This window comes from Medicago truncatula, chromosome 2, assembly GCF_003473485.1.
Source record: "Medicago truncatula cultivar Jemalong A17 chromosome 2, MtrunA17r5.0-ANR, whole genome shotgun sequence".
Lineage (NCBI taxonomy): Eukaryota > Viridiplantae > Streptophyta > Magnoliopsida > Fabales > Fabaceae > Medicago > Medicago truncatula.
In genome coordinates this window covers 51692551-51716464 of record NC_053043.1, presented here as the reverse complement: position 1 = coordinate 51716464, position 23914 = coordinate 51692551, and the positions used below count along the sequence as shown (strand labels likewise).

Below are 23914 nucleotides of genomic sequence, written 5' to 3'. Positions count from 1 at the left end.
TGGAGAAAAATAATAGATATCTATTAGTTACCGATAATTATATAAAGATTGTCTTTCTTAAGCAATTAACAGGTCTTACTATTATTAAAATAAGTAAATAAAAGTTGGTCTCACCCTTCCAAATTTATGACATTCTTCCTAGTTTCAATTTCTTTTTATACACTTATTCAAATACATATTTTTGGATTCTTTTCAGTGTAGTACCATTTATCATTGTGGATGTTCCAAAAAAAAAGCAACAACCCAAAAAATTAAAAATTAAGAAATGGTTAACCCAAAAAAAAAATTAAAATTAAAAAGCAATAGAAATTATAGATAGAAACTTTTATTGAAAAAGATTTAATTTGAAGAAAGATAGAAATAGAAAAGAAAAACGTGTTTGTTGAATTAATTATTATTTAATATGACGATAATGAATGGAAAGAGTGACAAGTATATGGTTGCGTTGGGAATTATAGATGGATGACAAGTTGGTTAAATAAATAAAGTGAATAGAGAGCAAAATTAGATTACTGATTCACTCACTCAGTCACTCACGTGTCGGTGATACAAAGAACAAATAAATAAATAAATGTGAAGGAGTGAGTAGTAGTAGTGGAATTGAGAGCACAAAAACAAACAACACAACAACCTTCTCTATCTCTTTCTGTATTGTATTGTATGTATATGAATGAATCCTTGTCCTTTTATCTTTCTCTCATGTACACAACAAGATAAGAGAGAAGAAGAAGAAGAAGAAGAAAATCAGAGTAGCGGCACTGGCCTGGTCAAAGAGAATAGTGTTGCCACATAGGCAAGGGCATGGAAAGAACAAGAAAAGGAAGAAGAAGACAGTAGTACTATGTGAAGGAGTTGTTAAAGACAAGAACAAAATCATGCATATTTGGCAAACTATGATTTTCCCTGTCAGGCGTCTATGTCTTGCTCTCTCTACCCGTATCAACCACCGCAAAAACGGTACTCATTTCATTTTCATCTTGCTTCCCCTCAATTTCATGCTCTTTAATTTGTACGACTTTTGCTTCTTAATTAATTTTATTATTTTTGGATGGATGGTTATTATAGATAATTAACAACAAATAACAACCAACCAACCATGTTTTATTATGATGATGATCAGTGTCAATATTTGCTTTCGGTTAATTAATATTACATGACAAATTGTTTATACCTTTCGGAAATTTAATTAACAACCTATTTTCAGCCAGCAGCATATACGGCCACCTAAGTTTTTCCCCTTAAATAAATATAAATAAATAAATACAAGTGGTATCCTTTGATCAGTGCCCTGCAGCCATCAACAATATATAGAGGTAGGATCCACATCTTTTTCAGTGCAACTTTCATCGTGCGGTGCCCTGAAAGTGAAAGCTACGTCAAAGTAATTTACTATTAGTATACACGGAATTAATGCTTCAAAAAGTGTCCTATGCTTTAATGACATACAGGACCCTTTTTTTTGTGTAATTCTTACATCATCATATTAATAATTTGATGGATGATATGATATGATATGAATTGATAGGTGTCCCTGACAAGTATCTGTAGAGAATATCATAGTAATATATATGTTACTTTCCTTACATTCAATCATGTTTGTGTGTTACAGGAGCAGGACTGGTGAAGCTTCAAGATGATGTACAAACTTGTGGATATGAAGATGTACAAGTGATGTGGGAAATGTTACAGAAAACTGAAACTGAACTTGTTGACAACCACCATAAGCGCAAGCAACTGCCTTTCTGGAGACTCTTTGTATGCTCCAACTCCAACCATACTAAAGCTTCGTCGCAATCTTCAAATCAGACTTAAAAACCAAACACAAATTTAATACTTTACAAATAAGCCAGCATTGCAGTGCTAGTTCTTGGTTACTATACTAGTCTTCAACTTTTTTATATATATTTACAAACAAAATCATATGAGGTTTATCTCTTACAACTGAAACTGTATGACATTAATAGATTATGTAAATATGTCAATAGTCATACTCAATATATAACTTCATTTACTGCCTCTTTAATTAACAGCAAAGTAGGTTTCATATGGCTTGTAGAATAAAATTTAATATCATACCTTGTCATAATCATACCTTATATCTCTTGATTTATGTGAACCTTCCTAATTCGGGTTGAGTTCCATATAGGATAGGATAGGATCGGATCGGATGCAGAAAATTAGCAATGGCCATCCATCCATAAGTCTTGGTGAAGTATCTATATACATGAGGAAGCTTTTAAATACAAAAGTTCTCTTTCTTTTATGGTCTATAATGGCAAAATCTGTGAGAGTACTAAAGTATATATACTCTGTCCACCTGTGATTAAAAAGTAAAGTAAAGGCCCTTGTTTCACCTGCGATCAAATTTTATCATTTTAATGAATGTCAAGATTTTAAAATTATCAGCAATAAGTTATTCCAGGATACAGTCAAGTGGTTAGTCTCAGATCAGCATGAGTGAGTGAGTCTTGTAAGTTGCGGGATACAATTTGTATGAACCCAGGGATGATGCAAATGATCACATTTTTTCAAATAAATAGAACAGTGACATTTCTGGAAATTACAACTTATATTGTATTTGCAAAAGAACGTTTTGTGTATAGTCTCCTATATATGCGCTATTTGTGTGCTATTATGGTAACATCAATTAATCATGAATAGATATTATACATGGACCTAGACAGAAGAAGCACATAGATTGAGGAAAAAGTAAGGAAGAGAGCTAAGGCATTGTTCACATCAGACTTTATCACCCCTGAATTGGGACCATCTGCAGCTTCATCTGGATTTGTAGGAGATAATACTGGTGCTGGAGTTTCCACAGGTGATATTGCCGGCCCTGGAGCTGGAGCTTCAACTGGTACGGCTACTGGAGCTGGAGCTGCAGCTGGTACGGCTACTGGAGCTGGAGCTGCTACCGGCACTGGGGACTTTACTGGTACCGGAACTGGAGTAGCTATTGGCACCGGTGAAACTACTGGAACTGGCGATACCACAGGCATAGGCACTGGAACTATAACTGGTGCTGCAACTGGCACTGGTGATACCACTGGCACAGGAGCTGGAATAGGTGAAACAACAGGAGCCGGAGAAGGAGCATGTGATGTGGCATTGGAGGAAGCAAGCAAAGATGGTGGCAAAATGACAGTGCTGATCTGCACCACTGAAATATTGTATGGTTGTGCCACAACAGCTTTAACCAAATTGGCACCTGTTCCATTAGGATCAGAAGGAGAGGTAAAAGTGACAGCACCTGTGCTAAGATCTGTGACTTTCATGAAACCCTCCGATCCCTTAGCTTGTCCACTGGATTGAAACAATGTGCTGACAGTTATAGGTTGATTTCCCATGTGCTGGAATTTTTGAACATCAAAGTAGTCGAGGATGACGTGGATGCTTAACACCTTCTTGATCACATCCATTGGTTTTCCTGAGATAGGTGCCATCCCACTGTTATCGACTGCAAGAACTGTTATCGTTTGTCTCGAGTTTATTTCGGTTGCTAGTTGGGTTTGGGTGAGGTAGTTGCTGTAACTGCTGTATGCAGGGTACTGGGACAATATTTTTGTTATGTCAAAACAGGTTATAGATAAGGGAAACAACATTATTATTAGTAAAATTAAGAACATCATTGTCAATGAAGAACATGACACACACATTTTGAATATTGTTTGTGAGAGACAGAGGCACTTGTGTATGATATTGTATATTGTTAGCTAGCTAGAAATGAAGAGATCAATAGTAATATATAATTTGTTTTTGGGTTGTGATCCAATACTCTAGCAAGTAGACAAGGTGTGACTTATTCAACCAAATATTAAGGAGGTTTACTTGGACGCAATTTGAGAAAAAGGTGGAGCTTTCTTCATATTGCTAGGCCAGTTTTGAGTTTGACAATTTATTTATACGCGTATGCCTATACTTAGCTGTTCTCTAAAATTAGTTAATTATCAGTGCTACTAATTGAGGTTTTTTTTTTTTTTTTTTTTTTTTTTTGGGTATTCTACTAATTGAGTTAATTTATTAGTTTCCAGTAAAAAATAAAGATATTAGTTAGTTTCATGTGTGTTAATATCTAAATGAATATTCATGGACGCGGATAATGTGATATATATGTTCGTACTCAATTTATATTTGTGTGAATATCCATTTAGCGGGTAATCCACAGATTTTGAAGTATCCACAAATTTATACAGATATCCATGGATAACATTTATAAAAAAAAAAATTGTTGATTTCTTTATCTAAAATTTAAAAACAAAAGTTCATCACATGTCTTTTTTTTTTTTTTTAAGAGAAACATAATATCCATACATTACCATAACAACAAAGATCATTGATTCAACAAAAACATAAATAAAGTTTGTTTTGTTTAATAAAAATAAAATTCGTCTAATAACTAATAACACTCACAATACCGAAGTTTTTGACCTACGAAGTTGAAAGGTATTAAGGTTATTATTTGTGTAGTTTACTTAGTTTAAAATCGAGTATGGATATTCGTGAGTGCGGATATCATTAAATTCGCATATGGATCCATTAATTAGCTGGTAGTTGAAATATTCGTTATCAATTAAGGTGTCCACTCCGTGTCCGTGACGGATATCCACGGGTGCGATTTTTTTTTGCTATCCCTAGTGTGAATGAGTTTGAATCCTCTTGTTATTGCACTTGGACCACGATTCTTTGCGATTGTTTTTTTTTTTTTATCTCATTAACGCATTTTACACAAACGTGATTACTGGATTGAGATCGAATGGTTTAGATTTCAACTTTATCAGAAGAAATATTGTAGCCTGTTAAATAATTATCAAGTATAGATCATAAATCATATTATATTTCAGTTTAGCTAAATAATATTTTTTTTCTAAAGTGTTTTTTAATTACTTTATATGAATTTCTGTGCGCGAAAAACATAAAAGTTGGTAAAAGACTCCCATACAATAAGATGGAATTTCTTGTGCCACCGATTTGATTAAAACCTCTTTACCAGCTTGAGACAACATTTTACTGATCCAACAAGAGATTCTATTCCATATCCGATCCTTAATATAATTGAAAATAGATTTCTTACTCCTACCAATCATAGACGGTAGACCAAAATATCTTCCTGTACCCAAACATTTTGTTACCTGTAAAATATTTGACAGGGTATTCCTCAAAGTGGCTGAAACATTTCTACTAAAGAATATTTCTGATTTTTGCATATTGATCATCTGACCAGAAGCGGCAGCATAATCATCTAGAATTTTTTTCAAAGCATTTGTTTCAACCTCACTAGCTCTAAAAAACAGAAAGCTATTGATAGATTTTTAGCAAGTGTACTAAATATGCATCGAAGTAATAAAATTAAGTTCGTATCCACGAGGACTGTGTTAATCTCAATTTAGCAATAACGTTAATATCTAGGATGTGTAAATTTGTTTTAGTGCCTGAGACAGTAGGTTGGTGTGCATAAAAAGTAAATAACAGAAAATAAGATAGTTTTGGAAAAGACAAGGAGAGAGATGAGATCAGGTCTTTCGAATCATCTAAGTTCCCCTAATTGTTATACTGCACCTATTCGTATTAATGATTTTCTAGTTCCACGATAGTTAACAAAATAGCCCTAATCAATCCCTTGAGTTAAGACCCTCTTCTCAAACTACAGCCCCTAATTCCTTAGGTGGTCTAATAATTCTCGAAGGTTTAAAGCACGTTAACCTAATATCACTAACAAACGATTATCCATTCTTAGACTAACCATGTTTATTAGAACAATTCAATTAGGTCTAAGTCGAAAACTAGGGTCAGTAGTCATTCGTTCTTACTAAATCATGTTTATATTTCATCAGGATATAAAAAGCATTAAGAACAATTGAATTGGATAAAAACTAGATTGTCATTAATAATAAATAGAGTTTCACAACAACATGGATCAATTAGGGTTACAAGGAATCATCTCAGACCTAATCTCTAAGAGATTTAGCTACTCATAATTGAGTTTACAAATAGCATAATCAATGGAAGAATTAAAACATACATAAACTGGATCAGGGATGATGAAATCGCCCCTTCTGCAGTCTTCTGGGTGTTAAAATCGCACTTTAGCTCTCCAAAATCGTAACACTTGTTTTCAGAATAGTCTTTAGCTTAAATAGGCAACATTTTCTGCGTCCAAAATCGCGCCACGCCTCATAAAATCGCGCCACGATTCTGAAAAATCGCGCCACGATTCTGAAAAATCGTGCCACGCCACCATAAATCGTACCACGATTTCCGTGGCAGAACCAAACCTTCATTCTGGTCACAAAATCGCGCCACGCCACTCAAAATCGCGCCACGCCACTCAAAATCGCGCCACGGTTGCCAATTTCCAGCACTTCCAGAATTTCTGCTTTTTACACCCCCAGGCTATCGAAAATGCTACAGACTCAATAGAAACATCAAAACAACTGTTTCTTCAAAATCTTGTATTTTTCATGCTTTCTTTGTTGTTTAAGCTTGCTTGTGAACTCAAAACATCATGAAAATGACACTAAAAATAAAGAATGGCTGATTGTCATCACAACCCCAAACTTGAACCATTCCTTGTCCTCAAGGAATCTACTTGCAATATTGACAAATGACTGTAAAATAACAATTACCTGATCAAGCGATAATACCCAAAAGTTCAACACCTTACTAGCTAAAGATGAGCTAGTTCGACTTATTAGCAACCACCAATTCACAACTCCACGCAACAATATGAAAGGGTTCACACACAGTCGACATGCAATCTACATATTACCATACGCTTGAAAAGTTTCTAAACGTCAATCAAAATCAATGTCAATGCACACTTTGAGGTCTTAAAGGGTTATATCGGGGCTTAGGTGAAGGTGGGATAATATTTGGATAAGTAGGCTACACAAAATTTGAGTTAGGCATTCCTACGAAAATTAAGCACAAAATTCAATCCATCATTCATTCACCTTTTGGAACAACAATTCTTGCAAGGGTACTAGAGATTATTTATAGCAATTGGGACAATCGAGTTTGAAGTTACTCGGTTTTTCAATGTCTTGTCCCTTTTTCATTCTATTCTTTTTTTTTTAATACACCATTTTGGCATATTGTTTTCATGAGAATGTTCTCTGTTTTTTTTTTCTTTGTTCTCTAGTACCCCCACCCGAAACTTAGTTGGTTGCAAATTCCAATAGCAACCCCAAACTTATTATTTAGTAACATTCTACAATACCTAACTCAGAAAAACAATAAGGGATAAATACTAAAAGACTCTAAGCTTGTAATGTAGTTTGTCACCGAACAAAAAGTTCTAAACCTACCGGCTCAATTTGGCTAAAGAAATGATAATTATTCAATTATAAACAGGGTAGGTTTCAAAAAGACTCACAGGACCAAGCACTTTTGCCTCAGTGTGCTAATGAAAAAGATCAATCGACGGTAGAGAAAAATTGCAAGTTCTAGAAATGTATATGCATGGAACACTCTTTGGAAGTAAATTGGAAAATAAAATTTGGCCATGAACCTTACAGTTTAGATTTCTGGGAGTTTGTGACTACCTATCTTTCACTGCCGTACACTTTGCATTTGAATCACAAGTCACTCCTCCTTTTGAACTTTTGAAATACCACTTGAACAAATATTTGTTACTAAACTGGAAAAAGTCAATAAAACAAGAAAATTCATCAATAATAAGCAAGTGCAAGTTCAATTACATCACAGGGGGGTACAACTGAGTTAAACCAAAATGAAAATTAAAGACAAATTGTTTGACTCAACAATAGAAATAAAATATTGAAAATAAAGACATAATAAAAATGATGGGTTGCCTCCCACCAAGCGCTTTCTTTTACGTCATTGAGCTTGACGCTTCAACTACTGTTAGGGTGGCAAATATGATAGAAAGAATATATCATCCTTCTTCTTCATCTTGTTTGGTAGGAATTCCATGAATTTGACATAAAGAATCAGATACTCCATGCACCCACTGTTGATCTTTTGGAATTTAAGCTCTCCCACCTTAGAGAAGGACATGCATCTATTTGCACAAGAATGATTTCTTTAACCCCCGTTGGTTCAGACTTCGGGAAAATATCAACACTCCTCACTTTTGGACTTTCTTCCAACATAACCTCGTGACACTCAGTCTCCATCTTAACCAACATCCTTTGAGACTCATGTGCTTTTGCAACAAGACCACCACACTGAACATCAAACTTTTCAAATAAAACTTGATTTGACACCAAGAAATCATCTAAAATATTTTGAAGTTGAGTATTGTAATCGATGTTGATCACCTCTTTCTTCTTTTCACAATTACTAACTGGTTGATCCACCTCATAACGACCACAACTCTCATTTAATCTCGAGATTTTATTGTCCAAATATTCTATCTTCAAAGATAGCATATATTTTTCATACTGCAACATACAAATCTCTTATGTGTCATCGAGGTATAACCTGTCTATCATAGCTGCAAAACTTGAATAAACTTTTTCGTAGCACATTACAATGAGAAAAAAAAGAAGAGCGTAAATCATTTTTTTTTAAATATATACACAAAAATATAAATGACAGAAACCCTAAATAAAAACACAATTGCCAAATTGAAATGACTCAACAATCCCCGGCAGTGGCGCCAAAAACTTGATAGACTTTTAGCAAGTGTACTAAATATGCATCGAAGTAATAAAATTAAGTTTGTATCCACGAGGACTGTGTTAATCTCAATTTAGCAATAACGTTAATATCTAGGATGTGTAAATTTGTTTTAGTGCCTGAGGCAGTAGGTTGGTGTGCATAAAAAGTAAATAACAGAAAATAAGATAGTTTTGAAAAAGACAAGGAGAGAGATGAGATCAGGTCTTTCGAATCATATAAGTTTCTCTAATTGGTATAATGCACCTATTCGTATTAATGATTTTCTAGTTCCATGATAGTTAACAAAATAGCACTAATCAATCCCTTGAGTTAGGACCCTCTTCTCAAACTACAACCCCTAATTCCTTAGGTGGTCTAATAATTCTCGAAGGTTTAAAGCACGTTAACCTAATATCACTAACAAACGATTATCCATTCCTAGACTAACCATGTTTATTAGAACAATTCAATTAGGTCTAAGTCGAAAGCTAGGGTCAGTAGTCATTCGTTCTCACTAAATCATGTTATATTTGATCAGGATATAAAAAGCATTAAGAACAATTGAATTGAATAAAAACTAGATTGTCATTAATAATAAATAGAGTTTCACAGCAACATGGATCAATTAGGGTTACAAGGAATCATCTCAGACCTAATCTCTAAGAGATTTAGCTACTCATAATTGAGTTTACAAATAGCATAATCAATGGAAGAATTAAAACATACATAAACTGGATCAGGGATGATGAAATCGCCCTTTCTGCAGTCTTCTGGGTGTTAAAATCGCACTTTAGTTCTCCAAAATCGTAACACTTGTTTTCAGAATAGTCTTCAGTCTAAATAGACAACATTTTTTGCGTCCAAAATGGCGCCACGCCTCATAAAATCGCGCCGCGCCACCAGAAATCGTACCACGATTTCCGTGGCAGAACCAAACTTTCATTCTGGTCACAAAATCGCGCCACGGTTGCCAATTTCCAGCACTTCCATAATTTCTGCTTTTTACACCCCCTAGGTTGTCTAAAATTGCTACAGACTCAATAAAAACATCAAAACAACTGTTTCTTCAAAATCTTGTATTTTTCATGCTTTCCTTGTTGTTTAAGCTTGCTTGTGAACTCAAAACATCATGAAAATGACCCTAAAAATAAAGAATGACTGATTGTCATCAGCTATCATCTGCAAAAAGGAGGTGGCTAATGGCCGGGGCTATACAACAAACCTTTATTCCATGCAAAATGTTGTTCCTTTCAGCTTGTTTAATCAGAGATGTCATACCTCCAGCACACAAGATAAAAAGATAGGGTGATAATGGATCACCTTGTCTCAAGCCTCTTCCTGGAATAACCGGACCAACTATTTCATCATTTACCAGGATATGATATTTGACATTAGTGACACACATATGCATCCAATTAATCCATACAGAATTAAAGCCCATTTTTTCCAATATGCTAAAGAGATATTCAAATCTACACCATCATATGTCTTACTGATGTCAATTTTTAAAGCAGCCTCACCTTTATTTCCACGAGTCTTACACTTCAAATGGTGAATGATTTCCGATACGACCAAAACATTGTCGGTAATAGACCTGCCCGCAACAAAACCTGATTGCTCCTCTGAAATACACTTACTTGTCTAAGGCACGCTGTAAACGATTTGCTAATGCTTTTGCCAACATTTTATACACCACATTACAAAGAGATATTGGTCGGAGATCCTTCATAGTTCTTGGATGCTCACATTTTGGAATTAGCACAATGTTGGTCTCACCAAGGGCAGTCGGTAAATAACCCAAATTCAGCCATTGCTTGCACGCTTTTATCACCTCTCCACCACACAAAGCCGAAAACCTCTTGTAGAAAGCTGGGTTTAAGCCATCAGAACCCGGAGCTTTATCTGAATGCATCTGAAACACAACATCTCTAAATTCATCATCTCTAAAAGGAGTTGTTAACAAATTATTGTCTTCTGCATTGATGCATGGGGCCACCGCTTGCAGCACTGGATGCGTATTACAAGGAGTGGGTGCGAATAGGTTTGAGAAATACTCTAAACTTAGAGTACAAATGTCTTCTTGTGTTGTCACTTTAGTATTGTCATCCTTCATCAATTTGGTGATTTTGTTCCGTTGCTTTCTAGATGTGGCTGCTGCATGAAAGAACTTTGAATTCATATCGCCATCCCTCAACCAAAAAGATTTCGCTCTTTGTTTCCAAAAGGTTTCTTCTTGTATCAATAGAAGATTCAGCCTTTCTTTTAGTGACACTACCTCAATATCTGCTTCATTGTTGGAAAGTGTTTGTAACTCTGCAATCCTCTTTTTGCACTTCTTAATATCCTCTTTGTAACGCCTTCGAAGAGATCTGCCCCATTGATCTAATTCCTCCGTACATAAAGCTAATCTATCCAACAACGGATCAGCTTGTCCGCGCATCCAACCATCACTAACAATGCTAGGTAACTCTGGTTCTACAAGCCATGCGTTCTCAAATCGGAATTGACGCCTTTTATACTCATACACTTTGGGATCGGTGTTAAGAAGTATTGGGGAGTGATCAGAAGCTCCTGAGATTAAATTGTGCAGTATACATTGTGGGAACATACTCATCCATTCATGTGTAACTAAGGCTCGGTCAAGCCTTTCTTCAACAACATAACTTGTACCCATTCGACGTGACCATGTGTAAGCATGCCCTTGTAAAGGAATATCAATAAGACCACATTCAACAACTGCTTATCGAAAACCATTGAAGAGCCACGATGGATGAGGAACACTACCTCGTTTATCTTCATTAGTGTGAATATCATTGAAATCCCCCACAATACACCATGGAAGATTTGATTGTTGGGAAAGTGTAGTAAGAATGTTCCAAGATTCCCTACTTTGACCTCTTTGAGGGATACCATAGAAACCTGTCAATCTCCAATCTTGAGTGTTATCATCTTCTTTAATAATAATATTGATAAAAATTATGTGAATAGTTTTGAATTTTACAGAGTCAACTATGCTTCCACAATATTGCCAGCCCCCCACTTCTTCCTTCTCTATCAACAGAAAAACATGCTTCATATAGCTCATATGTTTATGAGTAGGTTTACCTGTAATTTGATTTTCATATTATTCTTTTGATTTGATGGTGTTGTTGTCTTGTGTAATTTTATTTATGCGTTTCGTATATGATATATCTGTCATTAATATTTGCAAATCATTGACTATCGACCTTTTATGGGGTATTTGTTAAAAATGAATCACCTTATTTAATTTTTCTTTTCTTTTTTTTATTATTAAAAATAAAAAAAAATAAAAAAAAGAAAAGAAAGGTATAGTAGTATAGTATAGGTCGTAGTATACAGAAGGAAAAAGAAGAAAAGAAAAGAGAAGGGAAGAGAAGGGCGTGGTGAAAAAGAGGAAAGTATACGACTAATTGCTAGGGTTTGTACATTCCATTCCAATCGATTCCGTAGCTGAATCTGATTCCGGATCGGTGTCAGTCAATCAGTCATGAAGCTCACTGTGAAGACTTTGAAAGGAAGCCATTTCGAAATCAGAGTTCATCCTTCTGATTCTGTATGTCGTACCTCTTTTTTTTCTTCAAATTTTTATTAACATTCTTTGATTCAAGAATTCCCAATATTCATTCATTCAATTTTGTTGTTATTATCAGATAATGGCTGTAAAAAAGAATATTGAAGATATTCAAGGAAAAGATAATTACCCATGCGGACAACAATTGCTGATTCACAATGGAAAAGTTTTGAAAGATGAAACTACTTTAGCTGACAATAAAGTCTCTGAAGATGGCTTTCTTGTTGTCATGCTTAGTAAGGTATTATCATCATGGATCTCAATTTCAATCTAAATTACTTTTCAATTATGCTTCTATCTTTTTTTTTACCCATTTCACTATTTCAACATTATCACTGTTGTTTATTGGCCTTTCACTCTATTCCTCTGCTCGACAACATTGATCACAATTCTAGATAAATCCTAATTATATATAACATTCTAATTAAACATAAAGCTTGCTTTCAGAGAGTTTTAAAGAGATGGAGTTTAATAAAGAGATCTTGTTATTTAAGAGCATCAAAATATAAGAGTTTAATGCACCATGGATGTGGGATCAAAATTAGTCTCTTATTAATTGATGTATAATAAAGATATGTTGTCAATAGTTCCGCTATAGCAGAATAGTGTAGCAGTGGTGGGGTTTGGTGCAACACTTTTGGCCTGCAAGCCGCTGTCAGCAATACCGGTTGTTGCGGCCCTAATGCCCTATCGCGTCCGCTATTAGGATTTCGGTGCATCACTCCTTAAATCCTTTTTTTGAAGGGTGTAAATGTCAATTCGAATCCTCTTTTTGAAGGTTGTAAATGTCAATTTGAATCCTTTTAAGAGTAATATTCAGTTCTTCATCCTGTTATGTTCTTGCTCACAAACAACTGTCTTGTTCTTCTTTCTACTTTACTTCAATGTTGTTATGTTCTTCTATGTTAAGTTTTATTGCTCTGTACTTTAGGTTCTTTAATTATTGAGTATGACTGTCTCTTTAATTGTGTATTTTTCTATTTTTGAGTATTTGTGTTTGCTTTGTACATTGTGATGTTTAGTATTTGCGATAGCTGCTATCCGCTATACAACTATAGCATTTTAGGGGCTCAGCACTACGCGACACTGTATGGGATTAACAACATAGCCTACAAGATACCTCTAGCATAACTATAGGGTAGAGTTCTCAACATATTAGGTTTTAGATAGTCTCATGAGAAAACTAATATCGATATTAATATTATGTCAAAAAGTGTGTCTAGTGTTTGCAAATAATTGAACACTTTAATAATATGTTCCAAGATAGAACTAGCCTGCATTTGGAGTCACCCTCAAAGTCCATCAATCGTGTGGTAGCCCGCTTCTCTCACATGTTGCTTCATGTTCATTGCACAATTCAACCAAAACAAGATTTCCGAGTACGTGCTAAGATTAACCAGAATAGTATAAAGTCCTTGAAGGAAAAAATAATTTCTAATCAAAAGCCCTGATTTTAAAATTAAAATCCTAAATTAGATCTCAAAAAACACTACGTCACCCTCTCTTTGGGGCCAATTTAGGACGTAGAATATAAATTTAGTTGGCAAAATACTGTTTAATTCGTCTTTAACCATAATCTACCATTTTACTGTTCTATTTGCAGAGTAAAGTCTTGGGATCTGCTGGAACTTCATCTACTCAGGCATGTTGCTTGCTCATTTTTAATATCTTTTTGGTATTTGAGTTTTTTTCCTCTTGTATGAGTTAGTGATTGTGCATGTGTGACAGACCGCTAGCAATCCACCTATAACTGTGCCAACACCAGATTCCACATCTGTAGTACAAACTCAGTGAGTTATTTGAAATAGTTCTCCGTGTAGCTTTTCCATCAACTTATGTTTTTTCGTAACTTATTTTATTTGGCTTCGCAGATCTGCAAACAACAACGCATCTCCTGCAGTTCTGGCACCTACAAAGTATGGCTTTTGTCTCTATGTTTCTCTGGTTATACTGTTTGTAGTCATTAATGTACGACACACTATATACCATCTTTATGTAGATTTTGTCTGATGAAGGCTATCACATACCATTCTTATAATCAGTAATACATTCTTGATGCTAAAAGTTATGGTTGGAATTTGAATTTGGCCTGGTCTAATATTATAATTAATATTTGACTGATGCCATCTATTCAATTATTTTTTTCTCAAAAACTATAAGGGCAAGCCAATAGACCAGGTCGTGGTAAAATTAAATTGGGCTAGCCTGATGATTTTCTGTGATCTGATTAGTTTTTGTTTCGTTCAAATCTCTGAAGGGAAGGCCAATTCTGCCCAACCCTAAGTTGGGGTTGTACAAATGTTTTTGGGCTGGTACCATTTTCTGTCTCATTGCCATGAGAAAAGGCCAGATTTGTGTACAACTTCATTCACCCCGACTGCATTCAGACATCACTTCAGCTGTCATCTTCAACTTGTTTATCAATCTTCTGATTCCTCACTAATCAGACACATCACTCTAGATTCTAGAGTACAATCACTTTCAAACTGATAAAAAATGCTCAAATTACCAAAGTTCTGTTCAATAATAATGCAACATTCTCAAAAAACAGTTAACATGCCTTATATTGGCAACTTGAACAAGTCTTGTAGGCTCATACCATTGTGGGTAACCCAAACTTTAGGCTGAGAAAATCCTAGCCTAGAATGAAGAATAGAGTCCTAATCGAACCACAGGGAATGCTGTACTAGACCTAAGTAACTAACTCTAAACCTAAATCCCTACATTCTAACTCAAGTTTCCTAATTATAGTTACACCCTAAATTAAAATAGTGTTCATAAATGTCTTATCTTCTTGCTGCAATCAACAAATTGAGTTGTTGGCCATTTACCTCTATCCTGTCGTCAAGCCTTCTGAAATACATTTCAATGTCATTTTTGCAGTGTTACTACAGATACTTATGGACAGGCTGCTTCAAATTTAGTGGCTGGAAGTAATCTTGAGCAGACTATTCAACAACTTATTGACATGGGTGGTGGCAGCTGGGACAGGGATACCGTCAATCGTGCTCTTCGTGCAGCTTTCAATAATCCAGAGCGTGCTGTAGATTACTTGTATTCTGTATGCCTAAACTGCTCATTGTAGATTATATTTGCTTGAACCTTGTGATTTATCTTATTTGATTTGATTTAACAATTATTTATATGCAGGGAATTCCTGAAGCAGCAGAAGTTGCTGTACCGGCTGCTCAATACCCAAGTAATCCAACTGAAACAGGTGGGGTGACTACCGGAGTTGTTCCTGGGGTCCCTAACTCGTCTCCCTTGAATATGTTTCCACAGGTAAAAATAATTTGAATGGATTAACAAAAGTCATTGTACCTTGTCATTTACATCTTTTGCTGTTACTTTGTACTTTATTTTGAGTTGAAACTCTTTCAGGAGACAATTTCTGGTGCTGGAGCTGGAGCTGGTTCACTTGACTTCTTGAGGAACAATCCCCAGGTAGGCATTTTGTTTCATCATTTATAATACACTGTTAAAATTTTTATGTTTGACACATCCATGTTCTGCATATTTAGTTTCAAGCATTGCGGACAATGGTGCAATCCAATCCACAAATTCTCCAGGTATCTAACTATCTATTTTCTCAATCATCTAATACCTGTCTTTTGGTCATTTGTCAATGTCTGAGATAATTTCTATTGCAGCCTGTACTTCAGGAGCTCGGAAAGCAAAATCCAGGTCTCTTGAGACTAATTGACGAGCATCATTCTGAGTTTCTTCAGTTGATAAATGAACCCATGGACGGTACTGAAGGGTGAGTATACTGCTTTCCATGGATGGTTCGTGATAGTTTAACATGCCATCTTTGCATTTTACAATCATTACTTAATCCCATAGTCATGCTTCTATTATAAATAACTTTCCGGTTTTATTAGTAGTAGTCTTTGCCGAGTCAAGATCCTCTCCATTCCTACCATTTGGAGAGATAAAGACACAATAAAATTTGAAACTAATTAATGACGGTGGGACCCACTTGTTGGTAGGACCCACGATCTATATTGTGTGTATCTCTTTCTAAATGGCAATCTCCATTTATTTTTATAAATGGAGAGGATCCTAACTCGTCTTTGCCATGTTTGTGACATGAATGTAATGTTTTGACCTGTTGTGGTATCTAATCCAGGAAGCATCTGTAGCATTTAAGATTGAAGTATTGCCCTAGTAGTTTACTAGTTTATTTATAAATCTAACTCTCTTTCTTCTATTAGAGATAATTTTGATCAGGCGGAGCAAGACATGCCTCATGCTGTCAATGTGACGCCAGCTGAGCAGGAGGCAATTGGAAGGGTATATCTATATCTATATATTTTTCTTTTTTTTTTAAGAATGATATGTGCTCTTTTCATTTCAATTGATTTACCTTATGACTTTGCAAAAAAATGAAATTGATTTGTCATATGTGCTGATTCATTTTTACCTATGACATGCAGCTAGAGGCTATGGGATTTGATAGAGCCTCTGTCATAGAGGCATTTTTGGCATGTGACCGTGATGAGCAATTGGCAGCCAACTACTTACTGGAAAATGCTGGGGATTTTGAGGATTAAATCACTAACCTACAATGATTCATAGTTTTTGTTCAGGCTTTTTTCCTTTTTGCAAGGAGGGTGGTTTGCAATTTTTCTTCCGTCTTTCTAGGGAAATTTATGTGGTAGAGTTTCTGATTTGGATTGGCGTATTTTACCATTTATTTACTAATGATTTTGGTTTGGTTTAGTTTATATGACAGTGTTTTTAGCTATCTTCCCTGATTTAGGCTTTGGTTCCTTTTACTAGAGAAAAACGAAATATCTCATTAATGAGAATTCTATTTTTTTCTCCTCAAAGGAGAGGACTTACGGACTGTGGAGCTAGGATCCTCTCCATTTTCCCTCCATTTTCCCTCTACATTACTATAGTTTTTCAAGAGATATGAAGTGGATATTAAATAATTGGATCCACCAAATGTCACATTGTAATTATATTTCCAAAACTTTGGTAATGGAAAGAATGGAGGAGGTAAAAAATGTAGAGGATCTTGACACCGGATTGTGTAGAGAAGCTAGATAGACAGAGATGGGAGGAGTAAGGAAGAGTACGTTGATAACACTTGCTTTTGCCTTCAAAATTTCTGAAAAACAAGTTATACACATGTTCTATGAGAGAGAATATGAACATTTAACGTGACCTTTTTTTTTTTTGGTGAATGAATATAAAAAGATGAAAAATAATGAAGTTCTCACATTTTTTGTAGCGATTTTACTTTGCATATGTAATTTATTATTTCTTGTAACCAAGTAATTTTGAGTTTTTTTTTCTTCCAAAAAAAAGTAATTTTAAGGATTGAAAGAAGTTTTGGTCTTTCACAATTTTGAAATTTAGGCAAAGCTACAAGCTTCATCCTTATGACCAATCTAACTTATCCAAAGTTTCAACCTTAATTTGTGGAAATGTAAATCCTGTTGATTTATTCTCTTCCATTTGAATAGCTACTAATAATAATAGTAGTAGTAGTAGTAGTAGTAGTAGTAGTAGTAATAATAATAACAATAATAACAATAATAAGAATAATAAGAATAATAATAACAATAATAACAATAATAACAATAATAATAACAATAATAATAACAATAACAATAATAACAATAACAATAACAATAATAACAACAATAACAATAACAATAATAACAATAACAATAATAACAACAATAACAATAATAATATTAATAACAATAACAACAATAACAATAACAATAACAATAATAACAACAACAATAATAACAATAACAACAATAATAATAACAATAACAACAATAACAATAACAATAATAACAACAATAACAATAATAACAATAATAATAATAATAATAATAATAATAATAATAATAATAATAATAATAATAATAATAATAATAATAATAATAATAATAGGTTCTGTAAGTTCTTCTGTCTAATAAGAGAAGCTTCCTACATCTTTCTTAGGGTCTTCATTTGCATCATCTTCACTTTCAATATGAGCTGAATGTATATGCTTACAGGGGCGGAGCCACCCCCAGCTAGCATTAGCTCAAGCTTAGCTCCAACTTTCTTTGTAGTAAGCTCAGTTATTATCACAATTTTTAGCTTTTCCTGCGGATTTTTGTGTAAATTGGATTTAGGTTCACAGGTGAGGTAATACCATAGGATTTTAGGATCTGCAAGAAAGATATATCTACAGGAAATGTGAAATTATTCGCAGGAAGGAAGTAATGTTTTGCAATAAATTTTTTTGTCCAGACTCTATGAAATTTCTGACTCTGCCACTGTATGCAGACAAATAACAAACTCATGATAACACATGAAGTACACAATAAGCATGGACAAAACTAGTACCAAAAGTAGGGACACGACTCACTAATGTAAAGTAGGATAAAAGAACAAGAACCACGAGAAACTCTTGGTTAGACACGGCACTAAATATTACATGTTAGACACACACCCATGAAATTAAGAAAAATTAGAAAGAAAAAAAAGATTAAAGTGATATTGATTGATGTGACTAATTTATTTATCTTTAATTTTTTTTAATTTATGTGTATGCCTAAATGCTTGTGTCTATGTAAGACTATCTCAAAGAACCACAGTCACACTGAAGTGAAGTAGTAACAAAATTTGAACTATAAAAATCCAAAAAACGGAACACATATCCTAAAAAATTGATGTAGAAAATACTATAGAGACCACACTAACCTGAAATAATTGTCCTACACATGTGTTACGGATGGATGGTTTAAAATCAATATTTTCACGGAGTAGCCAGATCACATATAACACATGAGTGGGGCCAAGACCGGTTTTAAGATTTTTTTATGTTGTTAGAAATCAATAAACCTCTTCCATTTTAATCATTCAAATGTCTTTTTTGTTGCAAAAAATTCATTCATAATCATCAAGGTTCTCTAAGAATATATATTTTCAATGGAATTAATTAAAACAAGTTAAAAAAAAATATATGTATATAATATGAGTTTTTCTAATTACACCATGTTTAATCCTGATTACACCTCAAAATGATAAAATTACCCTTTCATAAAATTTAATTTTCAAAAAGCCTCTTCATTTTTCTCGGTTACACCCCAAAACCCCTCTTTAGTTTAAGTCGGTCATGTAAACTTAGTTTAAGTATGTCATGTAAATTGAGTTTAAGTGTACATACTTAAATTCAGTTTAAGTAAGTCATGTAAACTTAGTTTAAGTGGGTCATGTAAACTGAGTTTAAGTGTACATATTTAAACTCGGTTTAAGTAGGTCGTGTAAACTCAGTTTAAGTCACGTAAACTAAGTTTAAGTGTACATCTAAAAGTTCAACCTTGCTCAATGATTCTACGTAATCTCAATTTAAGTATATACATGCAAACTCAGTTTAAGTAAGTCATGTAAACTAAGTTTAAGTAGGTTACGTAAACTGAGTTTACATGAACCTACTTAAACTGAATTTAAGTTAACCTCAACAATGTAAAATTGAAATTGTTGTACAGTACACTTGAACAAGAAGAAAATTGAAACTAGCATTATTGAAAAAGAAGAAGAAATTCGCTATCGAGTATGGATGAAAAATGTTTTGATTCACTCTTTAATCTTCCATAACAGAGATTGATTGAACATCAGGTTTGTTTGATCGTTTCTGGGTGAAAGAGAGTGGAGTTTTAGAGTGACAATGAATGAAATCAAGATATTAAGATAATTTATATAAAAGGGCAATTTTGGTATTTTTAAAAACTTTTAAGAAAACTTGGGTGTAACCAGAAATATATGGGATGTGAATAGAAAAACTCATATAATATTAGCTACCTATTATTTTATAAGGATCTTAATCTATCAAGAACATTGGTCGAAGAAAGAAAAAAAATGGATATCTATTTATAAAAAAATATATTTGGAGACAACTCTCTCGTACTCTTAATTATAAGGCTAAAATATGATTTTAGTCCTTGCAAATATGTCTCGTTTTGGTTTTAGTCCTTGAAAAAAAAAATTTGGTCCCTGCAAATTTTTTTGTTTTTTAAAATAGTCCTCAAATTTTTTGTTTTTTAAAATAGTCTTTGGAGGGACTATTTTCAAAAACAAAAAATTTTGCAGAGACCTTTTTAAAAAACAAAATATTTTGCAGGGACCAAAAACTACAAAATCGGTTCAGTCATCATGTGCCACGTATGCAAATAATCACAAAAATGGGGTCAGGGACTATTTTAAAAAAAAATAAAAATTGCAGGGACCAAAAACAATTTTTTTTACACGAATTAAAATCAAAACGAGACATATTTGCAGAGACTAAAACCATATTTTAGCCTGATTATAATTTTACTCACTCTCTATTGACTTTTTCATAAATAAAAAGTAAAAGATGAGATGGTTACCGTTAGCAGCAGGAGCATTACATTAGTGCGTTCTCCAAAGCGTTTTCAAATTCAAACGAAACATAATAATAATAATAAAATGCAGTAGGACCCACCACCCACCGAACTAACAGCACTACTTAGTGAGCAATTGAATTGAATTGAATCAACCAAGTTGAAAACTAACGAACAAATGAAGAAAAACCAAAACCAAACCCTTGGTCGTATGTTTTCAAATCCCCTCAGCGAGATTGATACCAACGTTGAGCTGAGGCATACTCGTAGCTGTAGCAACACTTGTCTCTATGTAGCCGACAACAAGAACAAGAACAAGAACAAGGAAAATGCCGCCAATGTTGTTTCTCTTCCAAAATCCAACTCATTACAGTTGTGCATGCAAATCAACTCTGATTCTTCCCACTTTTCAAGCTCTTTGAAAATTTGGGACCACTCCGACTCTGAAGCTGCTCCTGCTTCCTCCTGGTCTACTTTACCCAACAAGTCTTTGATATGTAGAACATTGCCTATAGATATTGGAAGGTGTACTTGTGTTATTGTTAAGGAACCAACACCTCAGGGTCTCTCTCGCTCTGCTGCCAATTTCTTCTCTCTTTATACATATGTATGTATTCACTTACATTCTATTGTATAACTATAATATCACTTTGCTATTAAGTAAGACTCACATGTTATTATTATTATTATTATTGTAGGAAGGTCATGGACGACAGAATAGGAAATTGGCTGTTGCCCACCACAAGCGCCGTAGTGGGAGGTCTCACTTCACAGTTGCTCAAAATCTCAAAGGACTACTCTCCAATTCTCATGATGATGATACTTTTCTCGGGACAGTAACCTCAAACCTCACCGGCTCAAAATACCACATTTGGGATCAGGGATATCATCGCCATAAGCCCCGTAGTAAACCACCTCTTGCTGTTGTTGAGTAAGCCTAAATCTTCCTTCATCTTTCTCAATCTCCCCCTCGTCTTCATTCTTCTCTGCTAACTATTATATCATTTCATTTCTCTTTATTTCCAGGTATGTACCTACAATAGCAACATGTACTGGAACTCACAGAACCATCAAAGCTTATATACCAAACCATCAATCTATGTCTTTCAAGAACACCAACCAGGTATGTCAGTTAGATTCATTTTCAATAATATGATTGATGATCACACTCACATTTTTACAATTCAATTGGGGTTCAGGTACAACACATTAAGGGACTGCCAATGAATTGGGAGGGAAAAATGGACAAAGTGCATCAACTATTCTCAAGGGATCCACTCTATAACAAGGTAGGATGAGCCTCACTGAGGGGAAGTTTCTTTGTCATTTATTTATAGCTAGCCATGGATATTGATTTTCATTAATTTTTATTGTCTTCCTTCATCAAGAGTACAAAGCAATTTGAGCTTGACTATAGAGATAAAGGAAGGCCAGGACTTGGAATCCAGAGATCCGTGAAAAACTTTCAGCTCACTTTAGAGGTATCATCATTGAAGCCGGGAGTGTTTTTTATGTTATAATAACGCAGTTAGTTATGTTGTCTACTTAGCTGATTTGTGTTTGCTATGATTAGGAGAATGGGAAGCAGACAATCCTGCAGCTAGGGAGGGTAGGAAAATCTAATTTTGTTATGGACTACAGGTATCAATTCAAAATTTTCTTGTTTTATTGACCTTAATGTTTTTTGAGGATGCGGGGTTTCATAGCTAGTACCATTTCCTCTGTCAATCTGCAGATATCCTTTGACTGGTTACCAGGCGTTTTGCATATGTTTGGCTTCCATTGATGCAAAGCTTTGTTGCATAGTGTAGCGGCAAATCTCTCTGTTCCCACCATTGGTTCAACCTCTGAACTCAAGATCTCTTCTGTTTCGCCCAGCCCCATCCAGAAAGAAGTCTTGGAATTTATTTGCCCAAGTTAGTGAAGCTTTTGTCTGAGTACATTTTTCAACAGAAAAATGAAAATTTTGGAGTTGTATTTGGTGTGTCTAATCTTCAGCTAGGAAGATATAGTGCCATCCAACTATCGCAAAAATGAATGTATAAATCGCTGTGTTCAGATGATCACTTTGTTACTTTCCGACTTTGTAATCTTCACTATTATTTTACTAAAGATTGTATCCATTGAATCAAAGAAAGTAAGTGAGCTGGTATGATTTAGTTCAGTAACAGATAAAATGAAATCGTGTTGCACCAGTAGTTTAGATAAAATGAATTAGTTGGAAGTAGATGATTGATTGTTTGATGTCATACCATTTACACATTACAAAGACTTAACAATTTATTTGGTCACAAAAAAAAAAAAAAAACAAACACACAACATAAATATTTTCTACTTTTTTTTTTTCTTCCTATTCTGTTTGTGTGATCAGAGAGCAACACTTTCACAAATATAAATAATTTGGAACAAATATTTCCCACAATTAGTTCAACCTCTGAACTAAAGTTAGCTTCTGGTTTCGCCCAATACCATCCAGAAAGAACGCTTTGCAAATTATTTACCCAAGTATTGAATTTTGTCTGAGTACATTTTTCAAAAGAAAAATGAAGATTTTGGACTTGTATTTGGTGTGTTTAACCTTCAGCTAGGAAGATATAACTCCATCCAAATCTCACATAAGTTAATGTTTTTGTCTTTGTATAATAGAAAAATATGATCCAAGTATGTTATGTAAATAGTGTATGTAGTCAAACTATGTCACTAGTTTTGGGAAGGAAGGAGTATTTTACTAAATGTTGACTTCTTTAAATTCGAAGGTACTCTTTGTGTGAGCCTGATACAAGCTGTTTTCATTGCCTCAAACAACTCAGAGAAAGCAAATGAGCTTGTTTGAATTCGTTTAGTAACAGATAAAATTACATCACGTTGCACCAGTACTTGGATCTACTACTATAATGTTCGTATGGAATTACTTCTTTCATTGCTGTTTTATAATTATCTGAATACCTTGCAACTCCCTAACACAAAAATTTAAGAGTTTTTACAAACGACTATCAGATACTCTAGGTAGTAGATGATAGGATTGTACGATGATCAAATGAAGACTAATACTTAAACAGGCATGTTCAGTATATTCTAATATTGTCATTTATTTGCTTCAGTGCTAGTCTAAAAAGTTACACAAATATTATCCTAAAATTAACAGCCGAATTGGAGTGGGTCTTTGTTGTGGATATGGTGTGGCTCCTGAGCAATGAAAAGTAAACTCCAGAGACACTTTTCATTCACACCATAAAAGAGGGAGAGTGTGTGTGTGTGTTCTATATACTCAAATAATGATGAGGTAACCAAAAAGTTTTGTACACAACCTGTGCATTGGCTC

General features: G+C 34.3%; 3 protein-coding genes across 3 annotated transcripts; all 3 read left to right on the top strand.

The window, feature by feature from the left end:
• Window positions 1-515: 515 nt before the first annotated feature.
• LOC25488003 (uncharacterized) lies at window positions 516-2096 on the top strand. The gene is made up of 2 exons (XM_024775756.2): window positions 516-957; window positions 1610-2096. Exons 1-2 carry the CDS (start codon window positions 876-878, stop codon window positions 1810-1812), a joined length of 285 nt encoding a protein of 94 aa, XP_024631524.1. The 5' UTR covers window positions 516-875; the 3' UTR covers window positions 1813-2096.
• Window positions 2097-11978: 9882 nt separating this feature from the next.
• LOC25488002 (ubiquitin receptor RAD23b) lies at window positions 11979-16964 on the top strand. Its single transcript, XM_013610177.3, has 12 exons — window positions 11979-12199; window positions 12297-12458; window positions 13821-13859; window positions 13946-14007; window positions 14089-14133; window positions 15101-15278; window positions 15368-15499; window positions 15599-15661; window positions 15739-15786; window positions 15868-15977; window positions 16432-16510; window positions 16654-16964. Exons 1-12 carry the CDS (start codon window positions 12134-12136, stop codon window positions 16768-16770), a joined length of 1101 nt encoding a protein of 366 aa, XP_013465631.1. The 5' UTR covers window positions 11979-12133; the 3' UTR covers window positions 16771-16964.
• Window positions 16965-20695: 3731 nt separating this feature from the next.
• LOC25488001 (tubby-like protein 8) lies at window positions 20696-22756 on the top strand. The gene is made up of 7 exons (XM_013610176.3): window positions 20696-21199; window positions 21291-21523; window positions 21619-21715; window positions 21792-21881; window positions 21981-22073; window positions 22166-22233; window positions 22328-22756. The coding sequence occupies exons 1-7, from the start codon at window positions 20771-20773 to the stop codon at window positions 22401-22403; spliced, it is 1086 nt and encodes a 361-aa protein (XP_013465630.1). The 5' UTR covers window positions 20696-20770; the 3' UTR covers window positions 22404-22756.
• The last annotated feature ends 1158 nt before the right edge of the window (window positions 22757-23914 follow it).